Source organism: Ceratotherium simum, chromosome 27, assembly GCF_057802395.1.
Source record: "Ceratotherium simum simum isolate JZ-2026a chromosome 27, ASM5780239v1, whole genome shotgun sequence".
Lineage (NCBI taxonomy): Eukaryota > Metazoa > Chordata > Mammalia > Perissodactyla > Rhinocerotidae > Ceratotherium > Ceratotherium simum.
The window spans coordinates 561,018-583,929 of record NC_141926.1 but is presented as its reverse complement, the minus strand read 5'-3'; the positions used below and the strand labels follow the sequence as shown (position 1 = coordinate 583,929).

Genomic DNA, 22,912 nt, shown 5'->3' with positions numbered 1-22,912 from the left:
TCTTGTCATCTCTGCCTCTCTTGCCCCTCCCTAGGGCTGCTGTCCTTCATCCATTCTTACCATCCCTGCAGCCTCTCCTATGGTACACATGTATTTTTTTTATTTTTTATGTTAATTATCATACAGTCAAATAGATTTTTTTCTTTTGATGCACAGTTCTGTGAATCTTAATGTGTAGATTCATGTAACCACTACCATAATCAGGATACAGAACAGCTCCATCACCCCAGAATACTCCTCATCATATCCGTTTCAGTCATCCCTTCCTACCCTTAATGCCTGGTAACCACTAATCTGTTCTTCATCCCTATGGTTTTGTCTTTTCAAGAATGTCATACAGTATGTAACTTTTTGAGACTGGCTTCTTTCACTCAGCATAATGTCTTTGGGATTCATCCACATTTTTCTGTGTATCAATAATTTGTTCTTTTTTATTGCTGAGTAGTATTCTATGGTGTGGTTGTACAGTCCATTTATCCATTCACTTGACACCTGGCTGTTTCCAGTTTTTGGTGATTATAAATAAAGCTGCATAAACGTGTGTGTACAGGTTTTTGTGTGAATATAAGTTTTTTATTTCTCTAGGGTAGATAGCCAAGAGTGGAATGGCTGAGTGTGTATGTTTAACTTTAGAAAAAACTTCCAAACTCTTCTCCAGAGTAGCTGTCCCATTTTATATTCCCACCAGCAATACGTGAGTTCCTGTTGCTCCACATCCTTGTTAGCACTTAATTCAGTATTCTTTTATTTTAGCCACTCTAATAGACATGTAGTGGTATCTCCTCATGGTTTTAGTTTGTATTTCCTTAACAGAAGGAAAATAATAAGAGCAAAAATCAATGAAATTGATTTTCTCTATTGTTTTTCTGTTTTCAATGAAACCAAAACCTTGTTCTTTAAAAAGATGATAAGTTGATAAACCTCCAAGAAGACTGACACAGAAAAAATAGAGAAGACACAAATTATCAATATCAAGAATTAAAGAGAGGATATTAATATAGACCCCACAGACATTAAAAGGATAATAAGGAAATACTATGAACAACTCTATCCACATACATTCAGCACCTTAGATGAAATGTAGCAATTCCTTGAAAACCACAAACTACCAAAACTCATCCAAGATGAAGCAAATAACCTGAATAGTCCTATAACTATTAACAAATTGAATTCATAGTTTAAAAACCTTCCAAAGGACCTCTGATTTCTTAACTTTGTATGTAAGGAGCTCGGAAGTTGCCACTCAGTCCTAACAACAAGTAAAAAGCTGAACAGATTGAAAAATCAGCAACTCTTCTTGGATCTGTAAGAGAGGAGACAGAGGGCAAACCACTGCCCCCAAGATTGGCGAGACAGGCAGGTGAATATAAGGAGTCACAGCTTACTAGAGCAGAGACTCATGAGCAGAAACCATTGTGGGAACCAGTGCTGGGGTAGGAAAACCTGAACTGTAATTGAGGACCCCTCCTACAAGAGATGATCAAGAATGCCCTCATACCTGAAACTAAAAGGAAAAAGTTTACAAAGCCTTGAGCAAGGAGATAATAGACAAAATCAGAAAATTGCAGCTCTCTATCAGAATAGGTTAGCAAACAATTATAACGTTAAAGATAAAGAGAAGAAAGCATCAAAAATAACTATAAACACTTCGTTTTAATCACGAACTCACAACACAAAATGGAATAACTTGTGACGACAATAACTTAGGGAAGAGCAAAGCGATGGAACCTGATTAGGCTAATGGTAATAAGAGGTTCTCAGAAAATGAACTGTCTCATCTATGAGATATTTTATACAAACCTCATGGTAACTGCTAAACAAAAAATCAGAACAGAGACTCAAATGATGAATAAAGAGAAAATTGAGAAAACCATCATAGAAAATTACCAAACTGAAATGGCAGTCAGAAATACAAAGGAAGAGGAACAAGGAAAATATAGAACAACTGGAAAACAAGAGATAAAATGGCAGTATTAAGCCCTCATATGTCGATAATCACTCTAATTGTAAATGGAATGAATTCTCCAATCAAAAGACACAGAGTGGTTGGATGGATTATAAAACAAGACAGAACAATATGCTGCCTCCAGGAAACACATCTCAGCTCTAAAGAGAAACAAATGCTCAGAGTGAAGGGATGGAAGACAAAACTCCAAGCTAATGGCAAACAAAAGAAAGCAGGTGTTGCCATACTTATATCAAAGTAGACTTCAAGATTAAAAAGATAACAAGAGGCAAAGAGGGGCAGTATTTAATGATAAAAGGGATGTTCCACCAAGAGGACATAACACTGATGAATATATATGCACCTAACACGGGAGCACCAAAGTACATAAAGAAACTATTAACAGACCTAAACGGAGAAGTTAACAGCAACACAATAATAGTAGGGGACCTCAACACCCCACTTACATCAATGGATAGATCATCTAGACAGAAAGTCAACAAGGAAATAATGGAATTAAATGAAAAACTAGACCAGATGGACTTAACGGATATATATAGAACATTCCATCTAAAAACAGCAGAATACACATTCTTCTCAAGTACACATGAAACAATCTCAAAGATAGACCATATGTTGGGAAACAAGGCAAGCTTCAGTGAATTTAAGAAGACTGAAATCATGTCAAGCATCTTTTCCAACCATAATGCTATGAAACTAGAAATCAACTACAAGAAAAAAACTGGGAAAGTCACAAATGTGCAGAGACTAAACAACATGTTACTGAACAACCAATGGATCAATGGAGAAATTAAAGGAGAAATCAAAAAATATCTGGAGACAAATGAAAATGACAATACATCATACCAACTCTTAGGGGATGCAGCAAAAGTGGTCCTAAGAGGGAAATTCATAGCAGTAAAGGCCCACCACAGCAAAGAAGAAAAATGTCAGGTAAGTAATCTTGAACTACACCTAATAGAACTAGAAAAGAAGAACAAACAAAGCCAAAAGTCACCAGAAGGAGGGAAATAATAAAAATTAGAGCAGAAATAAATGAAATTGAAACCAAGAAAACAGTAGAAAGGATCAGTGAAACTAAGAGCTGGTTCTTTGAGAAGATAAAATTGAAAACCCTTAGCCAGACTCGCTAAGAGAAAAGGAGGAGGCTCAACTAAATAAAATTAGAAATGAAAGAGGAGAAATTACAATGGATACTGCAGAAATACAAAGGATTATAAGAGAATATTATGAAAAACTATATGCCAACAAATTGGATAACCTAGAAGAAATGGATACATTCTTAGACTCATACAACCTCCTAAAACAGAATCAAGAAGAAATAGAGAATCTGAATAGATCAATCACAAGTAAAGAGATTGAAACAGTAATCAAAAACCTCCTGAAAAATGAAAGTCCAGGACCAGATAGCTTCTCTGGAGAATTCTACCATTCAAAGAAGATTTAATACCTATCCTTCTCAAACTACTCCAAAAAATTGAAGAAGATGGAACACTTCCTAACTTATTCTATGAGGCCAACATCACCCTGATGCCAAAACCAGACAAGGACAACACAAAGAAGGAAAATTACAGGCCAATAAATCCTCAACAAAATATTGGCAAACCGAATACAGCAATACATTAAAAAGATCATACACTTGCGATCAAGTGGGATTTATACCAGAGACACAGGGATGGATCAATATCCACAAATCAATCAATGTGATACACCACGTTAACAAAATGGGGAATAAAAATCACATGATCATCTCAGTAGATGCAGAGAAAACATTTGACAAGATCCAACATCCATTTATGATAGAAACTCTCAATAAAATGGGTATACAAGGAAAGTACCTCAACGTAATAAAGACCATATATGACAAACCCATGGCCAACATCGTACTTAATGGTGAAAAACTAAAAGCCATTCCTCTGAGAACAGGAACAAGACAAGGGTGGCCACTGTCTCCACTCATATTCAGCATAGTACTGGAGGTTTTGGCTGGAGCAATTAGGCAATAAAAATAAATAAAAGTATCCAAATTGGAAAGGAAGAAGTAAAACTCTTGCTGTTTCCAGATGACATGATTCTAAATGTAGAAAACCCTGAAGAATCCATCACAGAAAACTATCAGAAATAATCAACTACAGCAGAGTTGCAGGGTATAAAATCAACTTACAATAATCAGTTGCATTTCTGTACTCTAATAACGAAGTAGCAGAAAGAGAGCTCAAGGATATAATCTCATTTATGATCGCAACAAAAAGAAGAAAATACCTAGGAGTAAATTTTTTTTTTTCTTGTGAGGAAGATCAGCCCTGTGCTAACATCTGCCAATCCTCCTCTTTTTTTGCTGAGGGAGACTGGCCCTGGGCTAACATCCGTGCACATCTTCCTCCACTTTATATGGGACACCGCCACAGCATGGCTTGCCAAGCGGTGTGTTGGTGCGCACCTGGGATCCGAACTGGCGAACCCCGGGCCGCCACAGCAGAGCACGCACACTTAACCGCTTGCGCCGCCACGCTGGCCCCCCCAGCAATAAATTTAACTAAGGAGGTCAAAGACCTATACCCTGAAAACTATAAGACATTACTGAAAGAAATCAAAGATGACATAAAGAAATGGAAAGATATTCCATGCACATGGATTGGAAGAATAAACATAGTTAAAATGTCTGTATTACCTAAAGATTCAGTGCACTCCCAATCAGAATCCCAATGACGTTCTTCATGGAAGTAGAATAAAGAAGCCTAAAACTTATGTGGAACAACAAAAGATCCTGAATAGCAAAGGCAATCTTGAGAAAAAAGAGTGAAGCTGGGAGGCATCACAATCCCTGACTTCAAAATATACTACAAGGCTATAGTCATCAAAACAGCGTGGTACTAGCACAAAAACAGACACACAGATCAACGGGACAGAATTGAAAGCCCAGAAATAAAACCACACATCTGTGCACAGCTAATCTTCGCCAGAGGAGCCAAGAACATACAATGTAGAAAGGAAAGTCTCTTCAGTAAATGGTGTTGGGAAAACTAGACAGCCACATGCAAAGGACTGAAAGTAGACCACAACCTTACACCATACAGAAAAATTAACTAAAAATGGATTAAAGACTTGAACGTAAGACCTGAAACCATAAAACTCCTAGAAGAAAATATAGGCAGTGCAATCTTTGACATCAGTCTTTGAAGGATCTTTTCGGATACCATGTCTACTCAGGCATGGGAAACGCAAGAGAAAAATAAATGGGCTACATGAGATTAAAGAGCTTCTGCAAGACAAAGGGAACCATGAACAAAACGAAAATACAACCCACCAACTGGGAGAAAATATTTGCAAACCATATCTCTGACAAGAAGTTAATCTCCAGACTATATAAAGAACTCATACTACTCAATGGGGAAAAAAAAAAAAAAGCCTGATCAAAAAATGGGCAGAGTATATGAACAAACAGTTTTCCAAAGAAGATATTCTGAATGTCAGCAGGCACATGAAAAGATGTTCAACATCACTAATTATTAGGGAAATGTAAATCAAAAGTACAATGAGTTACCACCTTACACCTGTCAGAATGGCTATAATTACCAAGACAAAAAATAAATGTTGGAGAGGATGTGGAGTGAATGGCAGCCTCATACGCTGCTGGTGGAAATGCAGCCTGGTGCAGCCACTGTGGAAAACAGTATGGAGATTTAGCAAAAAAATTAAAAATAGATAGGGCTGGCCTGGTGGCGTAGTGGTTAAGTTCGCATGCTCTGCTTTGGTGGCCCAGGGTTCGCAGGTTCGGATCCAGGGCATGGACCTACGCACTGCTTAACAAGCCATGCTGTGGCAGGTGTCCTGCATATAAAGTAGAGGAAGATGGGCATGGATGTTAGCCCAGGGCCAATTTTCCTCAGCCAAAAGAGGAGGATTGGCAGCTGATATTAGCTCAGGGCTAATCTTCCTCTTCATAAAATCAATCAATCAATAAAAATAAAAATAGAAATACCATACAGTCCAGCTATCCCAGTACTGGATATTTACCCAAAGAACTTGAAATCAACAATTCAGAGACTTATGCACCCTTATATTCATTGCATCATTATTCACAAAAGCCAAAAATGTGGAAGCAACGCAAGGGCCCATCAACTGATGAATAGATAAAGAAGATGTGGTGTGTATGTGTGGGTATATATACACACACATACACACACAGGAAATACTACTCAGCCATAAAAAAAGACAAAATCGGGGGCCGGCTTGGTGCTGCAGTTGTTAAGTGCACGTGCTCTGCTTCGTCGGCCTGAGGGTTTGCAGGTTCAGATCCCAGGTGCGCACTGACGCACAGCTTGTCAAGCCGTGCTATGGCAGCGTCCCGTATAAAGTAGAGGAAGATGGGCACGGATGTTAGACCAGGGCCAATCTTCCCCAGCAAAAAGAGGAGGATTTGCAACAGATGTTAGCTCAGGGGTAATCTTCCTCACAAAGAAAAATAAAAAAGACGTCCCATTTGCAACAACATGGATGGACCTTGAGAGTATTATGTTAAGGAAAATAAGCCAGACCGAGAAAGACAAACACCTCATGATTTCACTCATATGTGGAAATTAAACAAACACATGGATAAAGAGAACAGATTAGTGGTTATCAGAGGGGAAGGGGGTCGGGGGGTGGGTGAAAGGAGTAAAGGGGCACATATATATGGTTATGGATAAAAATTAGACTTGATGGTGAGCATGATGCAGTCTATACAGAATACTGATAATAATGTATACCAGAAATTTCACAATGTTACAAACCATTATGACCTCAATAAAATAATAAAAAAAGAGGAAAAAATCCTGAAAGAAACAAGAGGAAAAAAGAACACCTTACCTACAGAGGGACAAAGATAAGAATTACATTTGACTTCTCAGAAGCCACGCAGGCAAGAAGAGAGTGGAGTGAAATGTTGAAAGTTTGGAGAGAAAAAACCACCAACCTAGAATTCTGTATCCTGCGAAATTATTCATCAAAAGTGAAGGAGGAAATAAAGACTTTCTCAGACAAACAAAAATTGAGAGACTTTGTTGTCAGGAATGTTAAAGTTCTTTAGAGAGAAAGAAAATAATATAGGTCAGAAACTTGCTTTTACATAAAGAAGGAAGGGCATTGAAGAAGGAAATAGTGGAGATAAAATAAGAACTTTTATTTTTCTTATTCTCAATTGATCTAACAGATAACAGTTCAAAATAGTAATACAATGATATATTCAATTATGTATGCTTAAGTCACATGTATGCATGTGTATATGCTTATGTATGTTTAAATATAAGTGAAATGAATGACAGCAATGATATAAGGGATGGGAGGGTAGAATTAAGATTATTTTGTTATCATGAGGTACTAACACTTCCCATGAAGTATTAGAGTGTTATTTGAAAGTGGACTTGGATTAGCTGTAAGTTTGCAAACTCTAGAATAACCACTTAAAAAAATTAAAAAAGAAGTGTTAACTGGTATGCTAACAAGGAAGAGAAAATGGAATCATATAAAATGCTCAGTTAAAATCATGAAAGGCAGAAAAAGAGTAAAGACAAAAACAGGAACAAAGAACAACAGCTACAAATAGAAAATAGTAATGAACATGGTAGATATTAATCCAACAATATCAATAATCACTTCGAATGCCAATGATCTAAATGCACCAATTAAAAGACAGAGATTGTCAGAGTGGATCAGAAAACAAGAACCAACTATATGTTGTCTATAAGACACCCACTTTAAAGATACATATAGATTAAAAGTAAATGGATGGAGGAAAATATACCATCCTAACACTAATCAAAAGAAAGCAGGAGTAGCTGTGTTAATTTCAGACAGAGCAGACCTCAAAGCAAGGAAAGTTATCAGGGATAAAGGGGTTACGTTGTGATAAAGGGGTGAATTATCCAAGAAAACATAACAATCCTTATTGTGTATGTGCCTAACAGTGGAGCATCAGACTATGTGAGGCAAAAACTAATAGAACTGCAAAGAGAAATAGATGAATCCAGTATCCTAGTTGGAGACTTCAACAACCCCCCTCTCAGAAAAGGACAGATCTAGCAGGCAGAAAATCAGTAAGGACATAGTTGAACTCTACAACACCATCTATCAACTGGATATAATGGACATTCATAGACTGTTTCATCCAGCAGTAGCAGAATACACGTTTTTCTCAAGCCCATAGAAAGCAGTCACCAAGATAGACCACATTCTGGGCCATAAAACACATCTTCACAGATTTAAAAGAACAGAATCATACAATGTCTGCTCTCAGACCACAATGGAATTAAACTGGAAATCAATAACAGAAAGATAATTGGAGAATTTCAGAATATGTGGAGATTAAAAACACTTCTAAATAACACATGTATCAAAGAAGAAATGCAAGAGAATTTTTAAAATATTTTGAAATAAAATAAAAACAACAAATTCTGTGGGATTCAGTGAAAATAGTACTTAAAGGGACATTTATAGCCTTGACTGCATATATAAGAAAAGAAGAAAGATCAAAAATCAATAACCTGGATGGACCTTGAGGGCATAATACTAAGTGAAATAAGTCAGACAGAGAAAGATGAATACCATATGATTTCATTTATATGTGGAATCTTAAAAAAAACCCAAACAAACAAAAAACGAACTCATAGATACAGAGAACAGATCGGTGGTTGCCAGAGGTAGGGTAGGGGGATGGGTAAAATGGGCGAAGCCAGTCAAAAGGTGCAAACTTCCAGTTATAAAATTAATAAGTCATGGGATGTAATGTACATCATGGTGACTATAGTTAATAATACTATATTGTATATTTGAAAGTTGCTGAGAGAGTAGATCTTAAAAGTTCTCATCACAAGAAAAAAAATTCTGTGTGGTGATGGATGTTAACTAGACTTATTGTGGTGATCATTTCATAATATATACAAATATCAAATCATTATGTTGTACACCTGAAACTAACATAATATGTCAATTTTATCTCAATTTAAAAAATCAATAACTTAATTTTCCACCTTAGGAAACTAGAAAAGAAAGAGCAAATTAAATCTAAAGTAAGTAGAATGAACGAAATAATAAGAATTAGAACAGAAATCAGTGAAATTGAAAACCAATAGAAAAATCAGTGAAACCAAAAGCTGGTTCTTTGAAAAGATCAATAACATTGATAGGTCTCTACCCAGGCTAACTAAGAAAAAAAGAGAGAGGACACAAATTACTAATATCAGAAATGAACGAGGGGAAATCATACAGATCCTTTGAACGTTAAAAGGATAATAAAGTAATACTATGAACAACTGTATGCCCCAAAATTTGTTAACCTGGATGAAATGGACTAATTCCTTAAAAGACACAATTTGCCAAAACTCACACAAAAAGAAATAGACAATCTGAATAGGCCTATATGTAATAAAGAAATTGAATCAATAATTAATTACCTTCCAAAACAGAAAGCACCAAGCCAAGATGAATTCACTGGTAAATTCTACCAAACATTTAAAGAAGAAATTGTACCAATTCTCTACAGTCTCTTTCATAGGATAGAAGCAGAGGGAATGCCTTGTGATGAGGGAATGCGTCATTCTATGAGGCCTGCATTACCCTAATACCAAAACTAGACAAAGACATTATAAAAAAAAAACTACAGACCAATATCTCTCGTGAACCTAGATGTAAAAATCCTCAACAAAATATTAGCAAATTGAATCCAACAGTGTATAAAAAGAATTATACACTACAACCAAGTGGGGATATATCACAGGTCTGCAAGGCTGGTTCAGTGTTCAAAAATCAATTAATATAATCTATCACATCAACAGGCTAAGAAAGGAAAATCACATGATCATACTAATAGATACAGAAAAAGCATTTGACAAAATCCAACACCTATTTATGATAAAAACTCTCAGTAAACTAGGAATAGAGGAGATCTTCCTCAAGGCGATAAAGAATATCTACAAAAATTCCACAACTAATATTATAGTTAATGGTGAGAAACTCAAAGTTTTTCTATTAAAACCAGATATAAGGCAAGGATATCCCCTATCACCACTCCTTTACAACATTGTACTGGAAGTTCTAACTAATACAATAGGATAAGAAAAGGAAATAAATGGTATATAGATTGGGAAGAAAGAAAGAAAACTGGGACCAGCCCAGTGGCGTAGCGGTTAAGTGCCTGTGCTCCGCTTCGGCGGCCCGAGGGTTCGCACGTTCCGATCCTGGGCGCACACCGACGCACTGCTTGTCAAGCCATACTGTGGTGGTGCCCCATATAAAGTAAAGGAAGATGGGCAGGGATGTTAGCCCAGAGCCAATCTTCCTTAGCAAAAAGAGGAGGATTGGCATCAGATGTTAGCTCAGGGCTGGTCTTCCTCACAAAAAAAAAAAACAAAAACAAAGAAAAAGAAATGGTTCACAGATAACATGATCATCTATTTAGAAAATCCAAAAAATTTGAGAAATAAAACTGCAACTAATAAGCAGTTATAGCAAGGTTACAGGATACAAGGTTAATATACAGAAGTCAATCACTTTGGTATATGCCAGCAGTGAACAAGTGGAATTTGAAATTAAAAACAATACCATTTACATTAGCAGCCCCCAAAATTAAATACTTAGGTATAAATCAAATAAAATATATGCAAGATATATATGAGGAAAACTACAAAACACTGATGAAAGAAATCAAAGAACTAAATAAATGGAGAAATATTCTGTGTTCATGAATAGGGAGACTCAAGATTGTCAAAATGTCAGTTCTTCCCAACTTGATCTATAGATTTAATGCAATCCAAATCAAAATCTCAGCAAGTTGTTTTGTAGATATCAACAAACTGATTCTAAAGTTTAGGAGTAGAGGCAAAAGACCCAGAATAGCCAACACGGTATTGAAAGAGAAGAACAGAGGTGGAAGACTGACACTACCTGACTTCAAGACTTACTATAAAGCTATAGTAATCAAGACAGTGTGGTATTGGCAAAAGAATAGACAAGCAGGTTAATGTAACAGAATAGAAACCCTCATAAATATAGTCAACTGATCTTTGACAAAGAAGCAAAGGCAATACAATGGAGCAAAGATGGTCTTTCCAACAAATGGTGTTGGAAAAACTGACATCTACATTCAAAAAAATGAACCTAAATGCAGACCTTACACCTTTCACAAAAATTAACTCAAAATGGATCACAAGCCTAAATGTAAAAATGCAAAACTATAAAAGTCCTAGAAGATAACATAAGAGAAAACCCAGATGACCTTGGGTTTGGCGATGACTTTTTAGATACAACACCAAAAGCGTGATCCATGAAAGAAATAATTGATAAGCTAGACTTCATTAAAATTAAAAACTTCTGCTCCATGAAAGAAAATGTTGAAAGAAAGAGAAGGCAAGCAACTGACTGGGAGAAAATATTTGCAAAAGACAAATCTGATAAAGGACTGTTACCCATAATATACAAAGAACTCTTAAAACTCAACAGTAAGAAAACGAACATTTTGATGGGCCAAAAACCTTAACAGATACCTCACCAAAGAAGACATACAGATGGCGAATAAGCATATGAAAAGATGCTCCACATCATATGTCATCGAGGAAATGCAAATTAAAACCAACAATGAGATATCACTGTTCACCTATTAGAATACCCAAAATTAAGAACACTGATAACACCAAATACTGGCGAGGATGTGGAGCAACAGGGACTCTCATTCATTGCTGGTGGAAATGCAAAATGGTGCAGCCACTTTGGAAGATAGTTTGGTGATTTCTTACAAAACTAAATATACTCTTACCATACAATCCAGCAATCACAGTCCTTGGTATTTACCCAAAGGAGGTAAAAACATATGTCCACACAAAAACCTGCACACAGATATTTATAAGAACTTTATTCATAATTGCCAAAACTTGGAAGCAACCAAGATGTCCTTCAGTAGTTGAGTGGTCCATCCAGACAATGGAATATTATTCAGCACTAAAAAGAAATGAGTTATCAAGCCAAGAAAGAACATGGAGGAATCTTAAATACTTATTACTAGGTGAAATAAGTCAATCTGAAAAGGCTACTGTATGATTCCAACTATATGACATTCTGGAAAACTATTATACAGTAAAAACATCAGTGGTTGCCAGAGATTGGGGAATGGAGGGAAGGATGAATAGGCAGAGCACAGAGGATTTTTAGGGCAGTGAAAATACTCTGTATGATATCATAGTGATGGATATATGTCATTATACATTTGTCCAAACCTATAGAATGTACAACACCAAGAGTGAAACATAACTGAACTATAGACTTGGGGTAATTATGATGTCAGTGTAATTCATGAGTTGTAACAAATGTATCACTCTGGTGGTAAATGTTGACAATGGGGGAGGCTGTGCATGTGTGGGGCTAGAGAATATATGGGAACTCTCTGTACCTTGCCCTCAATTTTGCCCCAACCTTAAACCCCTCTAAAATAAATAAATAAATAAAGTCTTAATTAAAAAAGTAGAATACAGCAAAAGATAGAAGAAAAAAATCCAGGCTTCTGGAAAATAAATCTGCAAGCCCAGATGGTTTCACTGACAAATTTTATCAAACACTTAAAAAAGAAATAACACCAATTTTATATAGTCTCTCCCATATTTTTTTTTAACTTTATTTTGAAATAATTTTGGTCTCATAAGAAGTTGCAAAAATAGTACATAGAATTCATTCAGTTTCCTGCAATAACATCTTATATAACCATAGTACATTATCAAGCCATCTTCTATATATCCTTAATTACAAAGGATTATATGATTATTGTGCTAAAAAACTTAAAATGTTCAAAAGTATATGAAGTAAAAAATGAAATCTATCTTAACACCCACCCCAAGCTGAATAAATAAATCACTATTAATAATTTGTTGGGTATCCCTCCAGACATTTTCTGCAGACACAGAAATGTACACACCTACATGCATGTAAATATAGTTTTATTTATCTATTTTTACCAAAATTAGATCATTCTGTATATCCGTGGGTTTTCAGCTTAACTCTCTTTACTCAAAAGGATATCCTGAATCCATGTAGGTCATACACCCCTTGCCCCCGCCTCCCAAATACCAGGGTGTTTTTTTAGGACCAACAGTATTCTGTAGTAATAATGTATGGCAGCGTATTTACTTCTTTCTTTTTTTTGTTGATGGAAAATTAGCTTGTCTCCCGTTATTTGCTGTTATACATAATGTGTACTGCCTATCCTTGTTCCTGTGACCTTAGGGAGTTGCTGAGTGTTTTGTGAATAGGTTTGTAGAAATTATGTTGCTGAGTTAGGGACTTGGAGATGTCATTTGGGATTTTGCATCTATAAGCCCAAGAGACTTTGGTTTGCGGCACTGGAAGTCAACCACAGGTCATACCCCTACCCTGGAGGGCTGGTAAGAACAGCTGCTAGCTCACCGACCACCAGAGAATCATGTGGTGAGTAGAGGCCCTGATGTTTTTCCAAAGTCCCCCAGGTGCCTGGGTGCTCAGCCAGGGGAGAGCTCCACCCTATCTGCGACTCCTTTGGCTGTCAGGTCAGGGTTAACCCAGGTCTGTGTGGTGGATTGGGGAGCCTGGCTCTGCTGTTTGTCTCTTTAGTATTTACTGAGCTTGGGGTCAGGAAACTTGGATTTGAGTCCCTTTTCTATTAGCTTCTTAGTTTTGTATCTGGATTCTATTTTGGAATTCTACCTTGCTCTCTGTGCGGGTGGAAGCTTTGCATCCGACGGCGTATTGGGTTAGTGTCTTAAGTTGGATACGTGAAAATGTGGTAACTGGTTACACATGAAAATGTGTAGCTGGTTATGTTCAATTGGTTCAGTAAAACAAATGAAACATCTTTTGGGATATCATGAGCATCAAGCAGGAAGTTGGTTTGTCTCATTTCTGAATGCCCTTTTGGTACCTTCACATATCAATGTTCATTTGAAATGGGAACATAAGAAGGAACTGTTTCTAGGAAATAAATACTTGATTTTTAAATATCCTGGAAATGCTCTGCTTTTAAAAATAAGGGTTTATCACTTTTAGTTCAGTGTAGCAATATTTAATTTTCATTTAAATTTGTCTTAATTATGTATTTTCATATATTCCAGAGGAAATATACTTTTTTTAGTAGATATTGCTTTAAAAAATACATGTGTTTTAAAGTTGTTCACAAGTTGAAACTTAATAAGTGAAATTATACAATCATATCCTAGATCTGATCAGGGTGTGTGAGTGTCGGTAAGATGAGGACGATGCACCTCAATGGCCGCTGCAGTCAGCAGTGGATTAGGTATGCTCACTACATTGCGGATGGGTTGATCTTAAAAATTCAGTGCTTGGTGAAAAAAATAGACAATAGAGTGAGATTTATAATATAATGCTATTCAGGTAAAGTAAAAATACATGGACACAAAGCAGTGTACATTCTGCAGAACATATTCAAATTAAAAGTCACTAAATACAATAGAATAGTGTCCTGTGGGGGTGGCGGGGGAATGAGGTGGGGACAGAGGGATAAAGGAAAGGATAGATGAGACTGAACAAGCGAGGCTCTGCGGGGAGTGGCTTGGCTGAACCAGCTGCTGTGAAAGCAGAGGCTCTGTGCAGAGGGCGGGGCGCTTCAGGGCTCTGGAGCTGTGTGGTAGCCTGGCCTGGACCCAGAGCAACTCCTGCTTGGCGGGCAGGATGGCCCGCTGCTTCCCTGACCTGAGACTCCTCTTCTGTAGGGTGACGTATTAATGCCTACCCAGAGGCTTTCAGTGAGGCTTAACTTAGATGTTAGACATTCAAAGGTGTCGGCTTTTTGACACAACAAATCCTGCAGTCAAGAGTTTATCTAAAGGAAATACTTGGTGAAGCACTCAACAAGTGATAGCAGTCTGTATCTTCTGATTCCCAGCAGCCTGACCACTTTGCTTATTTGGAGAGAGGGGGATGGCAGAGTGGGAGGCGGGGTTCAAAGAGGGCTTGCAAAATGCTGAAAGCTTTCTGTGGAAGACAGTTCACCCAAAGAGCAAGCTACTAGTGGGAACTGTAATATATGTTTTCAGTCTAAATAAAGTATCCAAAACATGACAGATCCACTCTGAGCACTCCGAGCTCTGGCTGGGAAACCAAATGATGTGCTTAGATTGAGAAGTGTTTCCATTAAGACACGTTTCCTGTCTTGTTCCTAGGTGGTTTAATTTGTTTTTATGCTGTTCTTTATGGTAATTGATCAGAACACCAGTCCTTTGTCCTGAGTCCTTGCCCAGGGACACCCCTTGGCCTGCTAGGGCTCTTTTTCTGTGAGTCCCTTACCCCATGCTTCCACAACCTGGCTCTGTGCAGGAATCATGTGATCTTGGTGAAGGGCAGATTCAGCTTCTGTCAGTCTGGAGGACGGCCTGAGTCTGCATTCCTCACAAGCTCCTCAGGGATGCTGATCACAGGTTTTCAACACTGAAGTATCATTTCCATACAGTAAAATGCACCCTTTCTGGTGTGCGGTTCTTTAAGTTTTTAACAAATGTGTACAATCATGGAACACCACTGCAATCAAAACATAGAACAACTTCATCACCCCCAAAAATTCCCTTGTACCCTTTTGTAATCAGCCTTCCCTCACTCCCATTTTGAGGAGGCTCGCTAGCCTTTTGAGCCTGGCTTCTTGTACTTAGTAATATGCGTATCAGATCTATCCAAATTGTTGTGTAGGTCAATAGTTTGTTCCTTTTTACTGCTGAATAGTATTCCATTGTATGGATGCATCATACTTTGTGTATCCAGTCACCAGTTGAAGGACATTAGTGTTTCCAGTTTTTCCATTATGAATTAATTTTTAATTCAAAAAATTTTGGAACATTAGAATAAATATAATTCTCTTTTTCCATTGTTGTTTTAGGTGACATCACTCAAAAAGGATATGAAAAGAAAAGGGCAAAGCTGCTTGCACGTTATATACCACTTATTCAAGGTAAGGTCAACACACTCATGGCCGGCCCGGTGGCTTAGCGGTTAAGTGCACATGCTCCGCTACTGGCAACCCCGGTTCAGATCCCGGGTGCGCACCGACGCACCGCTTCTCCAGCCACGCTGAGGCGGCGTCCCACATATAGCAACTAGAAGGGTGTGCAACTATGACATACAATTATCTACTGGGGCTTTGGGGAAAAAAAGGAGGAGGATTGGCAATAAATGTTAGCTCAGAGCCAGTCGTCCTCAGCAAAAAGAGGAGGATTAGCATGGATGTTAGCTCAGGGCTGATCTTCCTCACACACACACACAAAAAAAACCACACTCAAGTGTTTTGTAACAATTATATTGTCTCATAAAACTTGACTGAAAATTGATTTTAGAGTTTAACATTGGTATGTTTCATATTTTATTAAGAAGGATTGGGCAAATAATATGTCTAATGTTAAATAATAAAATCCAAAGGCATAGATTATAATTTACAGCTCTGGTTTGGTATAGATCTCATTCCCAAATAGGATTTATTTTATTTTTTTTTTTTTTTTTTTTTTTTTTTTTTTAAAGATTTTTATTTATTTTATTTTTTGCCCCCAAAGCCCCAGTAGATAGTTGTATGTCATAGCTGCACACCCTTCTAGCTGCTGTATGTGGGACTCGGCCCCAGGATGGACAGAGAAGTGGTGCCTCGATGCACACCCGGGGTCCGAACCCGGGCCGCCAGCATCGCAGCGCACGCACTTAACCACCAAGCCACAGGGCCGGCCCGATTTATTTTATTTTTATGATTATAGAGCATGATTGTTTTTATGATTATAGTAAGGAACATTTCCTTGCTTAGGTTTAGAACAAATATTGTAAAGATGTCAGTTCTTCCTATCTTAGATTGATCTATAGAGTCAGCACATTCATCATTTCAACAGATTTTTTATGGGTATAATTTGACAAGCTCATTCTAAAGTTTATATACAAGTTTAAAGGGCCAAGGGACTCAAAATATGCTCAAAAGAAGAACGAGGATTTGCCCTACCAGGATATGAGGAATTAATATCAAGCTATTGTCATTAAGACAGCATGGTTTGGGGCAAGAGTAGACAGCTAGATTAGCAGAGAACATGGAGCCCAGACACAGATGTGCACAGATGTGGAGACATGCCTTGTGGTAGAGGCGACATTACAGGTCATGGAGCTGGCATAGTTCCTTATCCATATGTAAGACACACGACATTGGACACAGAAACCTGTCCTAGGTGTATTAAAGGCCTAAATGTGAAAGGCAAAAACTATAGCACCTTGAGAAGATCGTCGAGGAAAACTGTCACCATCTCAAGATAGGAAGGATTTCTTAAGTCACTAAAGTACCAAGCTGCAACCATAAAGAAGAAGATTGATTAATTGGACTACGTTAAAATTAAGAATTTCTTTGTATCAAAAGTCACCATAAAGAGATTAAAGTGAAGCCACACAATGGGAGAAGATAACTGTAACAGAGAAGTGGAAAAGAACTGGTATCCAGAACATAGAAAGCAGCACCATCCAGGAAAACTTCCTGTGATAATGGTGATGTTCTGTAGCTCCGTTGTCCAGTGTAGTAACCACTAGCCACATATGGCTTTTGAGCACTTTAAATATGGCGAATGTGACTGAGAGATGGAATTTTTAATTTAATTTTAATTAATTTAAACTTAAATAGCCAGAAAGTTCTCAACATGATTAAAAAAACAGTCCATTAGAAAATGGGCTAAGACTTGAATAAGTATTTCGTAAGAGGAAATCCTGATAGCCAACAACCAAACACAAAGATGCTTCAGCTCAGTAGTAATTAGAGAAATGCAAATTAAAGCCATAACCTACCTTGGGGTGTTGGAGAGGATCCAGACAGTGGGGATGCGGACAGCTGGTACAGTTGAAGAGGTGCAGAGATGCAGCAGTTCAGGTACACACACGCCCTCAAGAAACTCCATATGTTTGCACTTCGTACCTCCTCTGTGCACAGGAATGTTTGTTATATCCCTAAACTGCCAAGAACTGAAACGTCCATCAACAGAATCCATACAGTGGAAATCCGTACATGGAAATCTGTATAGGGGAATCCATGCAGGGGAATCTGTACAATGGAAACCCATACAGTGGAAGTGCAAACATGGAAATCCGTACAGTGAAAATCTGTACAGTGGATATGTACAGTGAAAATCCATACACAGAAATCTGTACAGTGGAAATCCATATGTGGAAATCCGTACAGTGGAAATCCATACAGTGGAAGTCTGTACAATGGAAATCTGTACCGTGGAAATCCATACACAGAAATCCGTACAGTGGAAATGCATACACGGAAATCCATACAGTGGAAATCCATACAGTGGAACTCCATACAGTGGAAATCCATATAGGAAGATTTATACAGTGGAGATCCATACAGTGGAAATCCATACAGTTGAAAGCTAAAGACCAACATATGCCAGCAAGGACAAATCTCATAAACATCATGGGGAGTGAAAGAAACAATTAGAAACAAATGTAGCCAGGTTAAGTTAAAAAACACGCCAAACTGTACTGTTTAGGAACCCATATGTAGTTGGTGAAGAAAGACAAGGAGATGGTTTTCATGGAAGTCAGCATGCTGTTTTCTTGTGGAGTAAGATTAGAGGGCCTGTGGGGCTCCTAAGGCACTTCAGTGTTCACTGCTTAACATTGATTCTTTTCTTTTTTTTTTTTTTAATTTTTATTTATTTATTTTTTCCCCCAAAGCCCCAGTAGATAGTTGTATGTCATAGCTGCACATCCTTCTTAGTTGCTGTTTGTGGGACACGGCCTCAGCATGGCCGGAGAAGCGGTGTGTCGGTGCGCGCCCGGGATCCGAACCCGGGCCGCCAGCAGCGAAGCGCATGCACTTAACCGCTAAGCTACAGGGCCGGCCCACATTGATTCTTTTCTGTATAATAATTCTTAAACTGCATACATGCTTTATACTGCCTGTATCAATATGATATATTTTATAATAAATCAACAAAAAATATTGAGAAGACTCTTTATATACTGACATTCATTCATCCAGAATAAAACAAAAACAAACTCTGAGTAAAATTGGAATTGAAGGAAACTATTAAGACATCTTAAAGCCTGTTTGCCAAACATGAACAGCAACCATCAACCTAAGCGATCCCTTGCTCTATAGCATTTCTCTTCCAAGGTGGTGAGACAGGAGTCCTTGCTGTGCCCACTCCTGCGCCACTTAATTCTGGCGGCCGCTGCCAATGCAATGAGATGGGAGAACAAGGCAGGCTGAATAGTAGAATAAAAGACAGTCGTCTTCACTTATGGAAGGTATTATTTTATACCTTGAAAACTCAGGTGACTGCTTACTTAACTATTAGAATTAGTAAGAGTTTTTGGTTTATAGAAGACAAATATGCAAGAAATATGCAAGCTTTTCTCTGGCAATATTTCTGTTAGTGAAAAAACTCACATTCACAATGATAATAAACTGTCAAATGCTTATAAATACATTTAGCAAGAAAGGCACAGAACCTATATTAGGATCATAAAATCTTTTTTTTTTTTTTTTGTGAGGAAGATCAGCCCTGTGCTAACATCTGCCAATCCTCCTCTTTTTTTGCTGAGGAAGACTGGCCCTGGGCTAACATGTGTGCCCATCTTCCTCCACTTTATATGGGATGCTGCCACAGCATGGCTTGCCAAGCAGTGCGTTGGTGCGCGCCCGGGATCCGAACTGGCAAAGCCCGGGCCACCGCAGCGGAGCGCGCACACTTACCCACTTGCGCCACTGGGCCAGCCCCGATCATAAAATCTTTTTGAAAGAAATAACTAAGACCCTAAAATATGCAGAAACATACCACTTTCCTAAATGAAAAAACTTAATGTTATGAAACTGTCAGTTTCCACATTAATGTGTGAACATAATATAGTCCAATCTGAATACCTGTGGTTGATTTTTTTTCCCAAACCTGGGATTGGAAATAGTAACCCATTTGAAGGAGAAGAGTTCTGAGAGTAGCCGATACATTTTTGAAAAAGAATACAAGTGAGAAAATAAACCTGATTGCATAAACTTCATAGTCACCGCAGGAGGGTGTTGGTGTATGGGGTAGAAGACCCAATTAGTGGAAGGGAAGGGGGTCTAGAAATGATTCAGGAGAATGCAAAGGTGGGAGGATTTATTTAGTAACTGATGCCATCCCTCTGGAGGCAACAAAGCTGAGACCCTCTTCCTCTCCACCATTAGTGAACATAAACTGCAGAAGGGTTAAAGCTCTAAATAGGTTTATAATTATAAAATATTATTAAATTCAGGAGAATATTTGAATAACCTTTGAGTGGGGGTTACAAGATAGGAGACTTAGAAGTTAGAATGGAAAAGAAAAGCAGATATGATTGGCTCTGTAGAAATGACCACATTTCAGAATGACTGAGCTGCCACTAGCTGGGCCACAGCTCTGGGAGGCATGCACAGTCCAGGGTAGTGTCCCCTGCAGACCAGGGCTTCCTGCAGGTCTTTAGGGGTCTCATTAGCTGGGTATAACGAATAGAAATTCAAAGAAGTGGAAATGCAGATGGGCAATAATCATTAAATTATATTCGACCCCACTAGTAGATATGGAAATAGAAATTAAAGTGGACCATTTTTCTCCTGTCAGATTGGCAAAATTCTACAACTTTTTATAACACCCACGCTAACAAGGATGTGGGGAAGTGACACTCCCATACGTCGCTTGTGGGAGTGCGAATCGTTGTGGCCTTTTCGGAATGTTATCTCTTGATATCAGTTAAAACTAAAAATATACCTACTCTTTTATCCAATAATTTCACATTGGGTTATGTATCTTTGTTGAATAAATGAATCTATCTCAAAGAATAAAGGCACCCATATTTTGGAAATTAAGTATAAGGATGTCCATATGCATATATATCACTTTGCAACGTGCCTGTTTATAATCCACAATGCATAAGATTCTATGTATTCTGCATATGAACTTTAAAGTAGTTTTATCCAGTCACAAGAAACAAAAAGCCAATAGCAATATTGATCAGTATTGCTCTAAGTATCCATATGTATATGTGCGTATATATGTATGCATATATGCTCAAATTTTGAAGAGCTAAACATTGATTTCCAGAGGGAGTGTTCCCATTCTCTAGCACTTGAACTAACCATCCCAACATGTAGTACTGCAAACAACAGCGACATTGTCTCTTCTGCTCACAAACCTGCAATTTGGCCAGGCACAGTGGGTAGCTCCTCCCTGTCTGTGGAGCCACAGCCCGTGTCCTGTGAGGGCTCCTCAATCAGTTGTGGCGTTGGTGCTGGGAAACTCAGGCAGCCTAGTGCTGGGCTCTGCACCGCCTCTGTCCCCTCTGTCTTCTCATGTGTTCTCAGTGTCTTGTCGCAGAGAACAAGGTGGGAGCTGTGTCGCCTTTCATGACCAGCCTTGGAAGTCACACAGCGTCACTTCTGCCACACTGTGTCTGCCGACGGTCACTGACCCACCTGAGTTTGAGGCAGGGGTGGACTGCCTCTTTTCAGGGGGTGACAGGGGCTGGAGGAGCCAGTGGGGCTGGAATCCCTGCTGGCCATTTTTATGAGACATCTTGAAACAAAGGCTAAAATTAAACAGATTGTTTTGATGAAGCACAATGGAAGGCTTTGCTTTGTGCTGTTCTCATATGTCAGCAAATTAGGACTCAAAACAACACCAGAGATTCTCTTTGATGACCCTGCATGCTTGTATCCCATTCCTTACTTACTACCCTGTCCTGAGGGCCTGTGTGGTCGGGGCCATGGATGTGAGAGCCTGTGGCCTGGAGATGGAGTGTGGAGAGCCGTCCACAGGTGGGTTTGGAGACAGCACTCCGGCATGCAGGCTGAAGCAGTGGGGCCTGGTCTCTGAGCACTCTGCGCTCTATAGTCCTTGTTATCAACACTTCTCACTTCTTTTTCTCCACCGTTCACTGTTCCCCTTCTTTTCTGTCTGTGTCTAAGGGTGACTGGTGACCCCCCTAGTGATTGCTTGTGGGCTGTTTCTCACTGAGTTGGCTGACGCCGTGGACAGTGCCAGGAAAAGGGGCACGGGCCGTTTCCGATTTAGGAATACACTTTCAAAGGACCTTCCCTGGAGAGTCTGCCCCGAGCAGCTGCGTGTTGTGCTGACGGGGCTCAGGGATGGCTGTGTGATGGTCACTCTTCTTGCGGACTTGTGGATGGTGGGCTGGGCACTGTGGGGAGAGAGAGCTGTAAGTGCATTCACAGCTCTATCCCTGACCTCAAGACTCAGGGGTCTTCTGGGCTTTGAGGGCCACCGCAGGGTGCGTGTGCTTGGATCATTGTTTTTGGTACCTGTGTGCTGTGTAGCAACATATGAGATGTGTGGGCTGTTCTAAATGGATTTTCTCATAATTGGAAAAGCAAGTTGTTTAAACAAGATATTTCTATAAAATTGTGTTTCAGGAGTAGATCCATCCCTACAAGCCGAGAATAGGATCCCGGGGCCCTCACAAACCACGACCGCAGCACCCAAACAGCAGAAGCTGCGGCCCACCAACTCACGGGATGAGCGTTTCCGGTCAGGTAGGGACCAGAGAGGGGGCAGGCCTTGACTTTCGGACTCTTAAGTCTTTCGGTTATTTTTTCTTTGCTGAAAATGTCGGGCTGGTCTGGTTGCGTAGTGGTTAAGTGTGCACGCTCTGCTTCGGCAGCCTGGGGTTTGTGAGTTCAGATCCCAGGTGTGGACCTACACACTGCTCATCAAGCCATGATGTGGTGGCGACCCACATACAAAATAGAGGAAGATTGGCACGGATGTTACCTCAGGGCCAATCTTCCTCACCAAAAATAAAAAAAAAATCTATTGAAGAAATTATTTTCACTTGAACAATAATGTACTACATCATCATATTCTTCAAGAAAAAATTTAACCTTCATATAACCACAGTATGTTTTAATGTAACCTGTAGTGTAAGTGCTCTGTTCTTAGGGGATGC

General features: G+C 38.8%; 1 protein-coding gene across 11 annotated transcripts in view; it reads left to right on the top strand.

The window, feature by feature from the left end:
* DIP2A (DIP2 acetate--CoA ligase A) overlaps window positions 1–22,912 on the top strand; it is a 125,827-nt gene that overhangs the window by 18,754 nt on the left and 84,161 nt on the right. For 10 of the 11 annotated variants that reach the window (XM_087417876.1, XM_087417881.1, XM_087417880.1 and 7 more), the window contains 2 exons: window positions 15,846–15,917; window positions 22,380–22,499. In XM_087417876.1, the coding sequence (XP_087274002.1) occupies window positions 15,846–15,917; window positions 22,380–22,499 (192 nt within the window). The remainder of the gene's footprint in view (window positions 1–15,845; window positions 15,918–22,379; window positions 22,500–22,912) is intronic. The other variant, XM_087417879.1, reaches the window with a different exon arrangement.